The sequence below is a fragment of the Carassius auratus genome, chromosome 43 (genome assembly GCF_003368295.1).
Source record: "Carassius auratus strain Wakin chromosome 43, ASM336829v1, whole genome shotgun sequence".
Taxonomy (NCBI): domain Eukaryota; kingdom Metazoa; phylum Chordata; class Actinopteri; order Cypriniformes; family Cyprinidae; genus Carassius; species Carassius auratus.
In genome coordinates this window covers 5,738,076-5,757,897 of record NC_039285.1, presented here as the reverse complement: position 1 = coordinate 5,757,897, position 19,822 = coordinate 5,738,076, and the positions used below count along the sequence as shown (strand labels likewise).

The window sequence follows — 19,822 nt, the reverse complement described above, 5'->3', positions numbered from 1 at the left end:
CAGGAATGAACTAGTTGATTTATGCAGGTCAGCGGCCTGCAGTCTAGTCGATGAGGTGCCAGTACATATTCACTATCGCCCCGGCCAGAATCAAATCTAAATCAGCAGGGGAATATCCACTCCAGCTGCAGGCTCAATTCTGATGCTCTTAATAGACCATGCATACAAACAGAACCACAGATTTAAATGAGTTTATATCACAGGACGGGACAATTTATCACGACTCATGCAGCAGGGACTCGGGGAAAGCAGACATCTATCACTCTCCTAAGAGATGCAATATGTGCCTGCTCTGATCTCAAACTGTTGCAGATCTCTTGCAGATGTCTCACAACACATCAACGTGCGAGGAAACGCTACTGCACTAAAGTAGCATGTGAGGGAAGTAGAGAGAGAGGAAATATCTTCGCACCAAAATCCAAGGGGGAATTCTTTATTTGCACCACTGCAAAAACATGACTTGAACCATAATTCTCTATTACTGGGTTATATTACTATTTTACATATTTAATATGTGTTATTTTGTTATTATTTTCCTTTAATTTATAGTGTTTATATTATTCTATAACATTTGTATGTTGTTGGTACTATTTTGTGCCACTTTTATCCTCTTTTTATTTTTAATATATTAAAAAGTATATATATATATATATATATATATATATATATATATATTAGGGGTGTAACGGTTCACAAAATTCACGGTTCGGTTCGGTTCGATACACTGATGTCACGGTTCGGTTCGGTACGGTTCGGTACGTTTTAGATACAGCAAAAAGAAAAAAATGGCAGATAAATTTCCTTGATTTTTATTTAAATGTTTTATTTATTAAAACTAACAAAGTATGCATGTTCTTAAAACCTGCGTTTTCCACTACAGAGTAAGGTCTCATATCCGCGGCTATAACGTAAATGCACCATTCGCTGCGGTGATGTCCGTATACGGAGCCCAGGACGTCACCTGTAGGAGAAAAAAAATCAATCCGTGGCGACGGTTTTGCAATCCGTCCCCTCAGTTTATAAACCGTACTCACGAATTCATAAACTGTTCACTCGATTTAACAAATCGTGCCCACGAATTTCCAATCCGTGCACTCAGATTTTGTAAACCGTACCCTCGGTTTTTGAATCCGTACTCACGAATTCATAATCCGTGCGCACGCTTTCGCAATCCGTTCCCTCGGATTTGTAAACCGTACTCACGGATTCATGCAGCAAACTCCTACGTGTTAACATACAGTTTTATTGAATATTATTATGTGGAATAGGTTTACAGCAAAGTGCCTTAAGTGATTCTCTATCAAGTGTAGTACGAGGTGGAATACAAAGATTTAATAAGAAAGATGCGCATTAAAATCTTGTTCAATTGCTGATAATCTATAATAGCACTTGATTATTATTGTGCAATAAACCTGGCATTGTGACTGACTCTGGAGTAATTTTTTCCTCTTTTGTAAGTTATTTTGGATAAAAGATTCTTATGCATAACCTGTTTAATAATATATAATAATGATACAAATAAAAATAAAGTTATTTTTTATAATTTTAATTTGTAGGCTAAATAAATGAGTACAAGACAGTTAAAATGTTTGTCATAAAATAATTTGTGAATTGCTTTATTTTTAAATAACCTTTGACAGTTTTGGAAATGCTTGTGTACAATTCTTTCTTAACATGAAGACTTATTTTTGTGATTTTATTATACTAAGCTCCACCCACCTCACCCCACCTGCCGGAGTTAGATGCATGTTTCACTGTTAAGTGTAAAATGCGTGTCAGTTTTCAAATCCGAGGGAACAGATTGCGAAAGCGTGCGCACGGATTATGAATTCGTGGGTACGGATTCAAAAACCGAGGGTACGGTTTACACAATCTGAGCGCACGCATTGGGAATTCGTGGGCACGGTTTGTTAATCCGTGGGTACGATTTGTTAAACCGAGTGAACAGTTTATTAATTCATGAGGATGGTTTATAAACTGAGGGGACGGATTGCAAAACCGTCGCCACGGATTGATTTTTTTTCTCTCCTACAGGTGACGTGCGGGGCTCCGTGGTACCGAGCCTTCAGCGCGTACTGAGTGAGCGAGCGCCTGACTGAGTAGCCTAACATAAACATATAAGTGTGTTTTTTTTTTTCTTCGGGGGTGTCAGGGGCGTTGCCTGTTACGTTGTTTGGGTTATTGGGCTACCTTGTTGAACGCATAACATTATATTTCACACACCTTTTTTATTTTCCAAATTTAATTAATTAGTCCAACGAACCGTTCGGTACATAATGCGTACCGCGTACCGAACCGAAAGCGTCGTACCGAACGGTTCAATACGAATACGCGTATCGTTACACCCCTAATATATATATATATGCCAAAAGTTTGGAATAGGTTAAATAATAGTTAATTTTAGCTCATAAGAAGTATCTTAAGCTGACCATGGCTAAATTTTTTGGATCAGAATTAAGTAAAAAACGCAAAACGTTGAACTATTACTTATATTTAAAATAACTGTTTTCTATTTTCACATTTTTTATTTCTGTAATGGCATGGTTGAATTTTCAGCAGCCGTTACTGCAGTCTTCACTGTAATATAATCCTTCAGAAGGCATTCTAATATGCTGATTCGCAGCTGTATTTATTATTTTTTTATTTATTTTTTACATTTTTATTTAATATTAATGTTTACTCTTTTGGTTAATAAAATAAATACCCTACAAAACAAGGTAGACTTGACCCTAAACCATCCTTACTATACATTGGTTGACCAGCTAGATGATTCTTAAAACATCCATAATGTTACAATTTTTTCAATCTTTTGTAAAGTAAAATTGGCTTAAAAATCCCCAGACCCCTCTGCACACATCATCAGAATTGTCTCTCTGGGCAAATCTACTCATTCAAGCAGAGCAGCAATAATTTCCTCCCATGACTCTAAAACCAACATGGGAAATTTTATGAGAAACCTTAAAACAGCCAAAAATGGCACATGCATATCATTTGGATACGGGGCAAGCGAATGAATCCACACCGGGCCAGATAGTATAAAAGGATTTTGGCCTGGATCTTTTTTTTTTCTGTTGAAATCGAATCAAATGTCAATCATTCCTTGACAAGAGTGGAAACAAAGTGACTGTGTGTGCCTGTGAATCATCATTATTATTTCTTTAATGCTGGCCAAGCGCGCGCGCACACACACACAGGCCTTTTAAATTGTAGTTGCCTGGACACAGTGAAGACTGAGTAGGCTTGAAATTGTTAATAAAAAGAAGATCTGTACTTACAAGCCAGCGTTGGCCTGCTCCCAATGGCCAGCTTATAGTACTGGAGGGCCTCTGAGAATCTGTTGTTTTCCTGGAGCAACAGACCCCTGCAATCCAAAAAGTAGAACAAATGAGAACAAGAACAGTTACAAAGTATGAGTAACACAATTCATTCAAATTAACAAACAAGGAAGAAGTTAACAAAATAAACCATTATATTCACTTTACATCTAAATTTGTTCAGTGATATTTGAGTTAAATAACTATGAAATTGACTTCCAGAGAACTAAAATAAACTCAATGCCCTGTGTTTGTACAAATATTACAAAGGCTAGAGGGGAGTCTAAAAAAAAAGTTGTTTCCCAAATTCCCAATGTATGACGTCGGGTGCAAAATCTGTCACTCTAAACTCCCTCACTGCTGAGAAATCGAGATGCATCGAGAATCATTTTGTAATCGCATCATAACTCCATGAATTAAAATCAAATCGAATAGTGAGGATCCCCATCCCTAATGCTTTATATGGGTAACCAAGAACTGTGTGTGGTATATGAATTACATATTAAGTGGCTTCATGCCCTGACTGAGGGGGTTAATGTGTCTAGTGACACCGTCCTCTGGAAGGCTGATGAACCTGGGGACAGTCAGACTCTGGACTCTCAGGAGATTTATTGAGCTTTAAAAAGGAAATATTGATAGAGTCGGCTGTTAGAAGGAAATATGCTCACTCACAGGTTATACAACATATCGGCCATGTTCCTCCGGTAGTACAGAGCGTTCCTGTAGGCTTGCTCGGCCTCCACCACTTTTCCCTGGTTCTTGAGAACGTTTCCCAAGTTACCCCAAGCTTAGGAATGAGAATAAAACATTTAAAAAAAAGAAATTACACTGATTTATGTATTTATTTTTTCAGAAAAAGAGAGTAGATGAGTGTGCAATTAGAAAAAAGTTAACTGAGTAAAAATACAATAAAATAAAATAAAATAAAATGTCAAAATCGTACCAGGCAGTCATAATATTTCCACAATATTTTATTATGGTTGTATAAAAAATAAATTTATATAGCAACCAAAATGTCATGTTTCTTTCTGGTAAACCAAAAATGCAAACTGTGTGCCATTTCTTGTTACATTATTGGTTTCATCTTTGATGTGGTCTCAGGAACATCTACAAAACACTTTCCTAAAATTTCACAATGTTGCAATTAGTTTGGCTAGGCTACATCACGACACTACATTGTGAAACTTTATGCAAACGTTTTGTGCTTCCAAAGCACATAGCACACTGGATACAGAATCTGAAATTCATAAAGGGTTTTGAGAGGCACAAGCAAGGAAAAAAGTCAATTACATTACATTAATGCAATCTTAGACGCTACTCATGCATAGTACAGTATCTGTGCCATGAAAGGGGCAAGACTGTAAAATTGGATCACGGGAGGTAATTACAAAGCCATATTGAAGTAGGCTTGCTTGATAAATGATTTAAATGAAATTGTGACAATCAATTTAAGAGATTTAAGCAAATGAGGATAACGGTCTGTCGTTAATAGATGGATTTCAATCAGAGAGGATGATAATTTAACAGTTCAGTGGCTCTCCTCTACACACAAAATGAATTTAATGCATGTATCCATATGAGTGATAAACTGAGAGAACTTCTAATGATTCTAATGCATTAAATGATCATCTTGAGCTTGCAATAAAATATTCTTTGCGCTAATGAAACTTGGAACTTAAAAGGTATTTGCGATTGTTTTTATGCCATTAAGCGCTTCGTAAATGTCAATATCACTTACCTAAATTATTTAATTAAATGTTTTAGATTTAAATTGAAATATTTGAGTAATAGACCAAAAAGGAGTACATAAATAAAGAGAGGATGAGGAAACATGATACAACATCCTCAAACCTCAAAACTTTCCATGATGAGCAACATCGTAATTAATAGTAATTAATTGCTCCTGTGGTTCAAGTGGCAGAGCATTGCATTAGCAGCGCAAGGTTGTGGGTTCGATTCCCAGGGAACACATGTTAGGTAAAAAATGTTAGTGTGAATGCACTGTAAATCGCTTTGGATAAAAGCATCGGCTAAATGCATACATTTATTAATATATATATATATATATATATATATATATATATATATATATATATATATATATATATATATATATATATATATATAAACTTTACAATTAAACATAAAATGGAAAACAAAAAAAATTACTAAAAGTGAAAAAAATGTAAATATTTTCTAAAATAACTCTGGAAAGCAGGTAGTCATTCAGTAGGAGGTTGAATCTTCTGAATAGCTTGGACTCTGTTAAAATTACCTTTAGCAGGGTTCACAGATATCCCTGATTTGTATAGCATCTCTTCATTCTGCCAGTCATGGTTCCTCAACACCGTCTTAAACCCAAAAAGAAGGACCAGGGCGGCAGAGCAGCCTAGCACCAAAGTTCTGAAGGACTTCCTTCTCAATCTGACATATAAAGATCTCATCCCCACTGCTACCAGCAGGCAGAAGCCCATACTAGGGATGTACAGTACTCGCTCTGCCACCACAAACCCCACATAGAAGAATAGGTTGGTGGCAGGGATGAAGGGAACGCCCAGCAAACCCAATGAGAAGACAACCAAACTCTCTGTGGTGGGTAAAGACGATGAATAGTGTTTTGCAGTACCATTTGTTCCATTTAGCTGCACTGAGTTTGAGTAAAAAGTTGAGTGTTCATAATCAGAGCTACAACTGTGTCCATTTGTGGACTTCCCGTTTGCTACATGAGGTGCTTTCCCGTTGGTCTCCTTGCTTCTGGTTGGGTAAAGACAAAGCCCGAACCAAGCCAATGCAAGAAGCGAGGTGTAGAAGGCCACGGTGTGGAGGTTCCGCCAATCTGCGACGCTCCTCAGAAGAGGCAGAGCATCCATTGACCAATCAAAACTTAGCATGTCAGGGCACAGGAGGAGCCAAACGTTCATGGCAGGGAGAAAAAAGAATGTTAGCGTCCTAGTTAGGAAACAAGGACAGTCTGCTGCAGGGTTGTCCGAGTTGGAGAAGTTCGGAGGTTTGTTGCCCATCCAGTAAAGACGGCAAGCCAGAAGGATGATACCCCAGAAGCCCAGCAGAAAAACACTCAAGAGCAGGTGCAGGTTCTTCTTCTGAGAAACAAAAACAGAGAAAAACAACACGGATGAAAAGAGAAAATTAGCAGATTTTAAGAGCAGATGTGGCAGAATCAAACATAAAATGAACAAAAATTAAATTGGGCTGGGTACATCCAACCCACAACATACAAAAAAAACTTGATTTCATTTAGAAAAAGAGAGGTATGCAATAAGGCAGAAAAAAAACATAATATAGCCATTAATAAAACAAAACAAAACAATACTAATATATATAAAAATAATAACCAAACTAAACTAAACAAAAACCAGACAATCAAAATATAACAAAACAAAAATATATATATTATTAACATGAACACACAACACAGATGAAAACACAAAGTGACTGGAACATTTTAAAAAAATGACACTGCAAAATCATTTTTCTCAATATGGCTTTGGTTTTTCAAACCCTTGTGCTCATGTCTGGACCAGGTCTTGTGGTCTTGTTAGTAAATTAATACTAAGATTGAACAATAAGCCAACGTAAATTGAGCCCGGAAAAATAAATACTGGAGCACAATTTGGAACACAAGCAACCTTCATGAGCCATTTGTTGGAGTCTTAAGAGTTATTCAATACATACTGTACCACATGCACATACTACGGTTTCATTGTGACATCAATCCTTGCAAGGCCTGTGGTGGTTAACGAGAATCAGCTCTTTGCATCTCCAGTCACTGCAAACAATTTAAAACTCCTGGCCAAAAGTAGACACACATTTTCCACATTTTTCAGAGAGGCCAGAATAATAAACATAGAGTCACTGACTTCTGGTCAGTGAATACAGCTTGACGTCACAACATAAGGCAGCGCTGCATTCATCTCTGTCTCACACAGCCGGCTTTTTCAGACTTTATAAAACAAACAAGATATGGCCTCATAAAGGTGCCAATACATCATACTGCAGCGCTGATATTAAACACTCTACCATGAAAATGATTTCAGAGTATTTATGGAGTGTTTGAATGTTTTACATGTTAAGTAAAAGGAGGGAATATTGTACAGTTCCTTGTAGAGCAGCTGCAAAAGTTCAGTACGCCTTCCTTTTCGTGTTGATTTTGGATCGAGGACACCCTCAAGCAATTTTATGACTTCCTCCAAACACGGAACTCATTCGGTACAGACGTCAAACAAACACGCAATTGATTACTTCAAGGCCTTCTTTAATTACCATTAAAGGGACAGTGCTCCCCAAAATTAGTATTCTGCAATCTTCTTTTTTCATGTTGTTCCAAACCTGTATGACCTTCTTTGTTAGGGAGGATGTTTACACTGGTTTCCCCAGTGTAAACAGTTAAAAGTGAATAAGGACAGAGACTGTTGAGAAATTATTTGTCTTATTCACTATATAAGCCATATGAACATTTGTGAAAGAATCTGTGAGATGATAACATAGGAAAGGGCCACATAACACCAAGAAAAGCCTGAATAAAAATTTTGATAATTGTAATTTTTGGTGTTAAAGAATTTTGATATATTTAAAAATAAACTTTTGGTTTTATGAAATGAATATAACATACAATGTGAAATAAATACACTCGCAAAGCCGACCTCCATACTGTACATCATCAGCCCGGAGCTGCTTCTGTGTACAACTGTGGGCGCAAGTTACATTACAGTGATTATTATGTTTTGAATATGGATATTTTTCTTACAAAATTGCATCGATTCGCTACAGGAGGCCTTTGCTCACCCCCCGGAGCCATGTAAGACAATGTTTATTATGGATGGGCACTTTTTATTTCATTTCTTTTGGACTGAAGCACCACAACACCTGCTGAGTGCCGTTAAACTGTTTGAAAGATCTAAGACAATTTTTTTATATAACTCAGACTGGATTAGTACGAAAGAGGAAAGTCATATACACCTAGGATGCCTCGAGGGTGAGTAATGCATGGGCTAATTTAATTTTTTTAATTCTTTAAACTTTGTTTTATGGATTTTTTTCATTTTTTTTTTTTTTAATGTAGGAATTTTTTTTGAAGAAAGTTGTCATTTAAGATTAAATATAAAAAAAAAACCTGATGAATTTACAATGAAGAAAGAATCTAAAAATGCAATGGGGTCATTGTTATATCTGGATATATTTGCATAGAGAATCGTGACTGTTCTTCTTTCTTATATCTATTCAACCATCTACAGCTGCCTTCACACATAAAAAAAATACATTATGAACATTCTAATGGACAGCTGACAAAAAACAAGACACCAGTTGAGTGACAAAGGCCAAGTAGCATTTTATTTTTTTGCTTGGCAAATTCTGCTATTTCCTTTTGGTTCGACTTGAAAGTCCAGGCATAGTACACTACATCTGTAGTACGGAGACAATTCCTGTCCCTAATTAGTGAATAACACCAGTAAGAGAGCGACATCACATAGCATATAGGCATAGTTATTACATCCTTGGAGTCAAAGAATTCCTAGCAGGAAAAGGCTTTCAAATGTCTTCACATCTAATGACACTTCTCTCCTGAATGTTTCTTTTCATAGATATAGGATTTTCCAAGTGTCCAGGAGAGCTTTGGGGTGATGTATTACTGTTTTCATCTAGCACTGAAGGACTGTGAATTCAAACAGATGAAAGTATGGGAGACATTCATTCTTTTACATTGATATAAATCTCTGCAAATAAGTGTGGTGATGGGGACACATCTGTCATTTTAGTGCATGTGCGAGCGAATGACTGAACTCCACATGACCCTCTCAGCCAGTCTCACCAAGAGCCTGTAAATATGGGACATTTCTTGTGCACACACATACAAATATATAAATAAATAAAAAGTCAACGCTATACGAATTACCGGTGGTCTAAGGGCGCTTAAACCCAGTGGGGGTGAGACGGCGCAAGTGAGACAGATTGTGAAGCTCTAGCGGAGTCTGAAGATGTGTCAGTGAGGTCATGCGGGAGTGTGAATGCTTGCTCACAGGATTCTCGCTGGATTTATGAGGCGACTGCAGGTTCGGCCTGCACAAACTCTCGAGAACCAGCAAGGATTTTCAGCACTTAAAGGTTTGGAGCCAAAACACAAAGACCCTGGGATTTGCATAGGTTTCAATCAGTTTGTGTGTGTGCGTGCGTGTGTGTGTGTGTGTGTGTGTGCATGCAGAAGATACTATGCATGTACAAAATACTCTATTTCAAAATGGAGTCAAAACTGTATTTCTGGCAAGGTTATTGTTGTTAAACTAAGAAGAAAAAATATTTAAAAAATGTGTTTATAGAAACAAAGCTAGAACAAAAACAAAAATTAAAATTAAAGAATAACTGAACTAAAACTAAAGCAAACACTTTTAAATTAATTTTATTAAACTTGAACAATAATAATAATAATAGAATTACAAAAGTGGAAAATATAAAAAAATACATTTAAAATATTAATAAAAACTATAACAGCATATAAATAAAATGTAATAGTGTGATGTTGATCATTCATTCTAAAGATCATTCTAAAGAAAATAAATATTTCATTTAAATCAAAATATTTCATGAAAATGTAAATACTTTCTGGAATGCAAATATGATACACAATTCAATCAATCATATCCCAAAGGATAAAATCAAGTTCCAAACCTTTTTGCCTCAGAATATTCTGTTTTACTCTGAAATAGGTCACAGAACAAAACCTTCCAAAATGTTGTTTGACTTTTCTTGCTGGGAAAAAAAACTTCTCCAATTCTACAACAAGACACCGTATTTGAGAAAGCAGGGATGCGCTTGCCTCATTGTATCTGAAGAGTACTGATGCACAATGCTGGACAAAATGTAGCTGTGCTTAACCAAGTGAAAACGTCCTCAGGCTGAGTGCACGGAAGAAAAACTGAGAAGCGAGTTTAAGAACACAAACACATAGGAAAACTATTTTATTCACACTATCTGGCCATCAGACAAACAACAATTGTCACTTCTAGTCTGCCTAGTATCAGTGGGACAGAGTAAAACACAGCTGTCTTAACCACATTCATATGTGCAGCGTGAAGTTGCTGCACAAAGACATGTCACCATAAAAATATTGACTAAGCATCATCAATGTTCATCTTCCTGAAACGATATTCAGTTCTCTAGAGATGAGTTTATGCAAGGGAAGGGAATAGTACAAGACAACCAACTAGAAAGGCAGAATAAAATCAGAAAACACCAAACCCTTAGAGAATCTCCATCATCTCCCACATAAACAAAGAAATGTCCATCTTCATAATACGGCTTCTGTTTTTAGTGTCAGGCCTTCTGCAGCTCAATGTGGTATATAGCTTTTGTCTTATTTTTTTTTGTCTATAACCCAGTTTTGTCATGAAATAAGTGGTTTAACACTGCCCGGCAGGAGGGATGGAGGTTTTCTCCTTTCCTCCCATTGTCATTACCTCTCCATCAGTTTGACATGAAACCGCTAGAAACAGGCATATGAGGATAAAAACCATGAAGATAAAGCACACAACAGACCAATTCAGAAGAAAAGTGGAAGAAAGAAAACCATTTTTGGCAGCATTTTTTTTTTCAGGACACTTTGGAAAATTTAAGAAGCTCTGGATATTAACAAAAACGCATTTGTAAAAAAAAAAAGAGAAGAGATTTACTGAATAGGGAAGGTAGAAAAAAAACAGAAGTCATTGTTACACTGTTTTGTGCTCCAAAAAGGTATGATATAATTAGCTGACAATTATTTTAATGATCATCACTGTTTTCAAGACTGCTGTTTGAATTATATACTTGAAAATAAATAAAAGTAGTAAAAATAAAATGTACAGTCTGAATTATATTTTGCATATCCAATCTCAAACAATACTGATCACTTAAAAAAAAAAAGATTAATAAATAACAAAATAAAAAGTTGTTTACAGATTTTGTCAATATTCAGATGTGCAAATAAACTGTGCATCTCTCGAGTTTCTTGATGCATGGTTAATTCGTATATTCAAACAGATTTAATATTTAAAAGGCAAGCTGTATGCCTTGATATAGCTCTTAAATTATGTAAAAATAAAATAAATAAATAATAAATAAATAAAATACAAATTATATATATATGTGTTTTAATGTCTGTAGGTTTTAATGTGCCACCACATGGAGAACAACATCACAATTACAAAAACTAACTCCATTAGAACTCTTATCTACTCCATCCGCAGGTACACCACAACCTAAATCAGTCCTGCGACTCCCAGCCGCTCAAACAAATGAATTGCACATGGCTGGAAAACATACAAGCCATTCTGCCAGAGCCAACACCCTGTGAGATTTGCGATTCAGCTTCAACGCGCTGAATATTTGCTCTGAAGCTGCTTTGAGCACAGTTATACACGGATCAAGAAAAAACAGCCAAGATGCCATATGAGGATTTAGCTTTTAAAATTCACTTAAACCAACAAGCCGCTCTCATATTATGTCCAGATTGCTCTTCTTCCAGGATATTTTGAGCTTTCCTCAAAGTTTCAGAGTAAGGATTTTTTCTTTTTCTAAGTCTGTCAGTGTTTCCAATGCATGCCTCATCACTCTTGGATTTAACCTAAATGACTGATAGAAGAAGAAAGTGATAAATATTGGAATTTCCTTCATGAGTAAATTAGCTGTAATCATGAGGGATTTTGGGAGAGCAGTTGAAGGATAAAAGCCATCCGTGTCTGCGCTAAAAATTCTGCTGCTCTTAATGAGACACTTCAAATGAATCCTCATGCAACCTTGGGCCTGAAGACAAATGTAGAGTGCTACTGAAGATGATTTCCTTTTGTGACAGACAGCAGCAAAGATATACAGGAGTTACACTCAGATAACATTTACTGGAGAGACATTTATTGGAGCAGAAGCTGAGATAAGATAAATAAAATAAATTTGAGGAACTGAAATGTCACAAGACATGATCTTCCAAACAACACACCAAGTAAGAGAGAAAATGAGAGAAAGTAATCAAGAAATCAAGAATGCAAGATGCTATCTAATGTACTGATGAAATCAGACAACCAATAACAATTGGTTATAATAATAACAAAAATGTTTTGTCTACCATAAAATATGATTATGCTGGGCAAAGACAGCCTTAGAATTGTCTGCAAGCACAAAAAGAAAGTGATATGATGCCAGTGCCACAGAAAATTCTCCATCAGCCACAACTACAAAATCAGCAGAGAATCACACTCCAGCATTTTCGTAGCCTGAAATACAACAAATAAAGACTTTTATCAGGCCTGTAACACTATTACTTTATACTGCTACTATACTTCTAGAAACTACACCAGTTCTTTAGTCAGTGAGAGCTAGTGTTAAAATATGACAAAAAATGTTTGTCAACAGTTTTCCCCTGACGAAAACAAGACGATAATAAGGTCATGATTAAATGAACATGCAAATGTCGTTGATGAAAAAAGACGAGACCAAAATGTAGTTAAAAGAACAAAAACTTTTTAATCAGAGCTTAGTTGACTAAAACGAGACTAAAACAGGACAAGTCCACCTAATTGTTCCTGTGGCTCAGTGGTAGAGCATTGCGTTAGCAGCGCAAAAGGTTGTGGGTTCGATTCCCCGGGAACACATGTTAAGTAGAAAATGTTATCCTCAATGCACTGTAATTCGCTTTGGATAAAAACATCTGCTAAATGCATAAATGCAAATGTAAATAATCGCAAACAAATGACACCACTTACAACATTTGAAATGACTCACAATAACTTCAACATCAACAACTTATCATTCTCTCAATATAAATTAAATTGACTGAACCTTAACCAAACCCCCTAAATTCCTTTACATTCCTTATTGCTTAAAAAAAAATTATATATATGTGTGTGTGTGCGCGTTCTTGGATGGCTAAGCTGAAAAGAGTGACGCAGAGCTTGCATTCAAGCCGATGCAAATATGAAACTTTATATTTGACTATTAAAAAGAGACATTTATTACCTAGCAAGGCCATGACAGCGGGAAACACAAAGGGGATCAGAAAGTTGAAATTATTCTGGCCTTGGGTTTTGATTGCTTTTCTAAACTGCTCTTAGTATTTCAGTCAGGTCAGAAGTCCGATTTGATCACAAACGGAAGAATGACATCTGAAGGATTTATAGGCCTATGTGCCAAAGTATTAAATCTTTCCAAGGTAGCCAAAATAAATGCCTCGCAGCTATGTATCACCACTTTCCAAAAACATGAAGTTTGACCACAAAAGAGGAAAACCTGAAACGCAAATAAAGTGATGAGATTGTGAAACCTCAATCCATTCAAACTCAGAACTGCTCCCTGTGAAAAATTTATTGAGTGCAGCCACAGAGAGACCTCCTAGCATAAACTTCTGCTTCCTAAATCGCTGCTGTTTATTTAGCCTTAATGGTTCGGCGAGCATGTGTGTGTCCACAATCCTCAGCAGCAGTGAAAAGATACAGATTCATCCCTTTCAGGTCACTAAGGTCAAGGAGAACTTTCTGCAAAAACAAGGGTCAAGGGTCTCACCTCAGTTGAAGGGTGGAAGAGAGAGCTGGTTATTCACTTCCCCCACCAACAATTCATGCTGGACCTGAGACTCGAACTCGCAACCTTCTGGTTACAAGTCTGACTCTCTAACCATTAGGCCAATAACACTAACACTAAACTACTTTTGAGTTTTTTTGTAGCTGTTGCAGCTTGGCACTCCTGTGCACCGTCAGCAGAGCTCTCCAAAACTAATCATCTGAACTGAACACGGACTTGTGATTCTGCTGTGTGGGTTATAATGTTGAAACTCTGCTGAGTTTCCAGCCTTGTTGCTGCATCAACGTATAGCAAATCCAGGGCTGTTTGTATTGGCTGCGCTTGACCAAAGAAAACAGGCTGGATGTGAGTGAGTGCCATATGACAAGCTGTGGTATATGGCAGATTCTTTGTGTACATGTAGGCGGCCACCTTGAGGTTATACAGTGTTATACTCTATGCTTCCAGCAACTGTTTCTTAGCACTAAGTACACATAAAGAACATGAAAAACCCTACAAGTTCCCATAAGACGGCGTCAGTAATGGTGTTAAAAGCCTTTCTAAGGAAATTATGGATTCCTGAAGACCACATTTCATCTTCAGCCAGACCAGCGCTGGACCGGAGGAGACAGGCATCAATAAATCAACCAGTCAGCAACTACAACCCAAACAAAGGCTTACTTCGGCCCACGGATTACATTAGGGCTTACAGTAGAAAGACTCTTGCCTCTAGAAAACTCCCGTGAGACACAAAACGAAACTCAAACTGGCTATTTTCTTACTTTTAACCATGTAAGAATTTTTTTTAAATACAATGGAAGCGGATGAAGACCAAGAACAGCTGTGATCACTATTTACATTCACTAATATGGGGAATAAGCAGGTCAAACAGGTATGGAGAATATGATGATGGAATATTATTTTTTGTTTATAACTATTCCGTTCACCATCTAGTATTTTGCATAGAAACTAAGGTTCAAAAATCGAAATATTTCTCTGAAGATATGTAAGATGCACTTATATTATTACTATTTTAAATAGGTGATGAAACCCATTGGAATAAACAAGATATTCGGTATGTGCGATGCTATTATAACTTTACTGTATATAATTAAGGGAAGGGGTCACATCATGTGAGCATCATTACCTCATCCATTACCCAGAAAATTGTAAAAAGTTCTAAATCTGCAAAAAGAGACTTCAGTATCTGACAAGGGATTCAATAAGTACAGCCGTGCAAAAGAAATTTACCCAAATCCTCAGAGACAACTAGTCCCAGGCTGTAATTGAAAAAAATGAGCGATAATAAAAAATAAAACAAAACACTCTATATTTGGAAACTAAAGGCAGCGAGAGAAAAGCAATATAAAAGAGCAGCTCCTGCTTCTGTAGGCAAATGTCTACCGAAAGGATATGGAGATAGAAAAACACAGAAAAATTAAAGGAATGAAAAATATGAACAAGGCAGACACTATTATTAGAAATGGAAAAGAGTGTGAGAATAACTGCACCTATACAGCTCCTATAAACTACAACCAAATAATACAAGAGCACTTTCCAGTGAGGTTTGAGAGCACTATTTAGCTTCTGTATGTGTTCAAGCACAACTGCGTAAAATTGATAATCATCTCACATTTTTCTCATTTTCTCACGTGTGCTATATTGCTGCTGAATGACAGAGAATGATATCTCTTCAGTACAAAAACATCGCAGTGCTGAAATACAGCTGAAGTGGCAACAAACTGACATTATAGAAAAATGGAGCCGTTCCACTCTAGCATTCATGTCATGAGTAGATGCTTCACGGTTCTGCTGCAGCACTTTAATAACTCCAACGTGCTACAACAAAGACATGAGAAACGGACCAATATTACTCACAAAATACAGAATATTACACAATAAAAAAAGAACTACTGAGGAAAACTGCAGTGAAAACTGATAGTGCTGTCAAAAAAAAAATGTTTTAAAGTTTTCAGTAACATGATTTTGCTTTGATTACATACGAGATATTTATGCCTGCGATTGGATCAAGAGTAGAACCTCGGAAGCGGATCTTCGTGACCCGAATTTGTAAACAAAATCAAGCTAAATGCAAGATTCTGCTTGGCAACTACATAAGCTTCCCCTTTATTACATTCGGTTTTATAAAGTGGTATACAAAAGCAAGTCAATGGGACACGTCAATATTGTAAACGGCGGCTGTGAAAAGAACACAAAACTCAAAAGACTGTAAAAATGCTATAAGAACTATAAAAGTATAAAACGGTGGGCTGGAGAAAGATGCGAGAGCCCTTTTTCCTGTGCAAATTAGCATAAACAACAAAATATAGCCTACACCGGTGAAATGAGAGAGTGGGTTTACCCTGCAGACGTCCCTGTGATCATTAATCACACTGCTGCTTAAACGGACTCTTTGTTATGATAATTCATATTTCTCCTCTTGGTTTTATAGAAATGAGTGCCTAATGTAGCTAAGAAATCTGTGCAGAATGAGCCCCCAGTAACAACCACCTGTCAATGAAACCTTTAAGTTTACATACTCAAAGATCACTTAGGTTAGATAGGTGGTCTATGTAAATTACAGAGAGCTGATGGCTGCTGCAGTGATGCAGTCTTTGTATTAAAGGGAACATCAAACTGAAAACCAGAATTTATTTTGTTCCTTTAACATTAGTTCACAATTACCATGTAGCTATATATAGACTTTCGAAACTCTAAACTTCATCCTGGAAAACAAGATGCACAAAAACGTCATTTAGAATTTACCACAGCTGACATCTGCTTGAACAAACAATTTGTTTTAGTTTTTTTTGTTGTGGTTTTTGAATAAATATTTGTAAATGCTAATTTATTTCCAGTGTTAAAGTCATCAAATTGCATTATGTATATCATTAACGGTCAAAAGTTTTGAATTTTTATTTTTTTATTTTTTTATCCCTTATAATCATCAGGCTGCATTTATCTGATTAAAAATCAGTAATACTAAGAAATATGATTCTACTTTAAAATGACAGCTTTATATTTTAATATATCTTAAAATGTTATTTACTCCAGTGATTCAAATCTGTATTTTCGGCATCATTACTCCACTCTTCAGTGTCACATGATACTTCAGAAATTATTCTAATACGATGCATTTGCTGCTCAATAATTAATGGTCAAAATCATTATATCAAGGTAAGGTGGAAAATGGTCATGTACAAAATTAGTGTTCCTTGACTGGTGGATTTGAGAGGAAAAAATAAGATGCTACAAAAGTGCAGCATGTGGCCCTTTACGAGTTAACACAAAAGCTGCATCCCAAATGATGCAATATACACTGTGAAATTATATGTATTTATACACTATGTACTCAACCATGTACTGTAGGTTATTTGTCATTTATAATCAGAGCTACCCCTCCCCCCCTTTATACGTAATGTTGCAACAGTTGAGTGCATGAAGTGTCCAACATTCCACACTTACTAACTTTTTTCAGTTATTTAAGTGCATCATCAGAGTATTTCAAGTGAACTTTTTCTTTTTGGAATTTTTAGTGTCAACTACACTTCTCACACTTGTTACTACAAAACATCATAGAATAGTGCATAACTAGCCGATTTGGGATGCAAATAAATCCCTAAAAGCAGTTTTAATCCAGAAAAACACCAAACTGAACTGCAACCCCTGAACATGTTTCCCTAGAATGCAACCAGATGGATTTAATTAAATTAAATTTAATTTATGCATTTATCAGACGCTTTTATCCAAAGCGACATACAGTGCATTCAGGCTATCAATTTTTACTTATCATGTGTTACCGGGGAATAGAACCCCCAACCTTGCTTGATGGCCTTGATTCGTTGCGGAGACTTTAGAGGATTGTCACAAATCTCATTTCGACCTTCAGATGTTCTGCTCACTCAAAGAGTAATTACATGACTTGGCGAGTCAGCTGAGCATTATGCTAATTGATAATTAGGGAGTGAGAAATTATGAGCAGATACAATAAAATGAGCTAATCTGCGAGTCATTTATTTGCAGTCACCAGATAAATAAGATACTCCTTTTATTAGAGATTAAAAGCTTACTGTAGTAGTTTATCACTTTTTTATTATAAATAAACACATTATGAATTAACATTATAAATTCTGTGCATGCATTACAGAAAAATAAAAACTTATAATACAAAAACCTAAACAAATGAGACTTTGATATTATGTATTGAGTGTTTATTGCAACACTGAATGAGTTCATTCAAAGGTGAGGCAAGCATGCCAGATCTGATTGGTCAGCCAAAACCAATCAGCTACACATGACCATCTTCTCAATCATACCAGATATCTCCAAATTATCATCGGATCATCTCCACTGCAGTGTGGTTGTGTGGGAAGAGCGAGTCTTGTGTTTCCAGATGCATTAACTCAAGTCTGAGGGTAGACAGCAGAAGAGAGCGCTGCTCAGACACAGTTACCACAGAGCACTAAATATAGAGGAGCTGTGACAGATCACTGGATCTGAGCTCTTTAACATATAACTCTGGGAAAAACAAACACTGAAGCCTTGCAACCCTTCTCACGCATCTCTCCGCAAACTAAACAGCAGCTGAAAATGCATGAATTATATCAGACAAGGAAAAGGCAGAGATACGGCACACATTTTCACATGTACAAAAGAAAGATTTCTTGTAACATCTTAAACCTTTTGCTTACACAAGAATTTTTTTTTTTTTTAAACAAGTCGTTTCAGCATCTTACACTAAAATATTTTCAACTGCTTCACTGAAACTACTTTTTGGATGACATCACTAAGCCCTCTTAAATTTCAGCCCCTCAAGCCCTACATTTTTTTAATAAATAGATGGATGGATGGAACATTATTATGCAACATTATTATTAAATGGCCCCTCTTCTGAAACTACTTTGTTTTTTGGATGACATCCCTAACACTATTGCAAACCCAGAACCCCTTGCTATATATTATTAGCAACTGATTTGCAATATATCTATCTATCTATCTATCTATCTAGACTATGCTGTGTGTTAGGGAACACTTTTAGGTCTTTTCACACAGTCTTCATCTCTGAATTCCTATGTCTTAAATGTCACAAGTAATGCTGTGCTCTTTTGTGTGAGAGAGCGAGGGCAAAGGGTGGTATGCCCGAATGCACGACAGGATCACTGCTTACGCTGATCTCACAGACACAACAGATTCTTTTAATGCAGAGAGCATAGTATCATCTTTACTTCAAATTCCAAATGTAAAAGTGCTCCTGGTGGGCATGTGCTCCTGTATGGGATGATGTCTACAGAGCACCACTTCATCATACATTGACAGAAGGCATTAGAGCAAACGCATACCATCTGTGTGTGCTTGTGTGCATACGTGTCTATGTGTACACACAAGGCCATGTCATAAATTCACACCTGTTCCCTTAAACACAGCCACACACACCCAGAGCTGAACTTAACACATGCTTCATTGACATACCAGGGCTTCCTTCCAACTGAACCACCCACATGGTAAAGCACTTGACTTATCGAATACCACAGTGCTCTTATAGGAAAAAGATGGTAAAAACATGCCTGATTAAAGCTAAATTCCCAATGCCTTTACTTTGGATGTCAAAATGACATTTCATTGTTTTTCTTAGTGGTTTTAGAATATTGAAGTTTATATATTTATAAAATAAGGTATATATTGTGGTCTTTGTAGTTAGACCTATTTTTTAACAATATTATAAAGTTTTATTGAAGCCTGATTCTGCCACAAAAAGAGAAAATCACGCTTTCATTTTAATCACAATTATGTATAAAACCAAAATTATGACATAAGTGATTTTTTTTTTTTGAGATGTCAATAGTGCTGCAACGACGCGTCTACAAAATACTAGTACTACAAAAATACGTCGACGTGCTTGAAATGCGTCGACGCGTCACACTGTTTGTTTACATCTCGTGGAATGGCATACTGGGAATGGAGAAAGTCGCATT

The 19,822-nt window shown here is 36.4% G+C and overlaps 1 protein-coding gene across 1 annotated transcript in view; it reads right to left on the bottom strand.

Annotated features, from left to right (window-relative positions):
* The window catches only part of LOC113061538 (transmembrane and TPR repeat-containing protein 2-like), an 88,684-nt gene that overhangs the window by 17,504 nt on the left and 51,358 nt on the right, over nt 1-19,822 (bottom strand). Inside the window, exons 3-5 of the mRNA XM_026230711.1 lie at nt 5,590-6,415; nt 3,987-4,101; nt 3,276-3,361 (exon numbers count right to left, since the gene is read on the bottom strand). Coding sequence (XP_026086496.1) covers nt 3,276-3,361; nt 3,987-4,101; nt 5,590-6,415 — 1,027 coding nt within the window. The remainder of the gene's footprint in view (nt 1-3,275; nt 3,362-3,986; nt 4,102-5,589; nt 6,416-19,822) is intronic.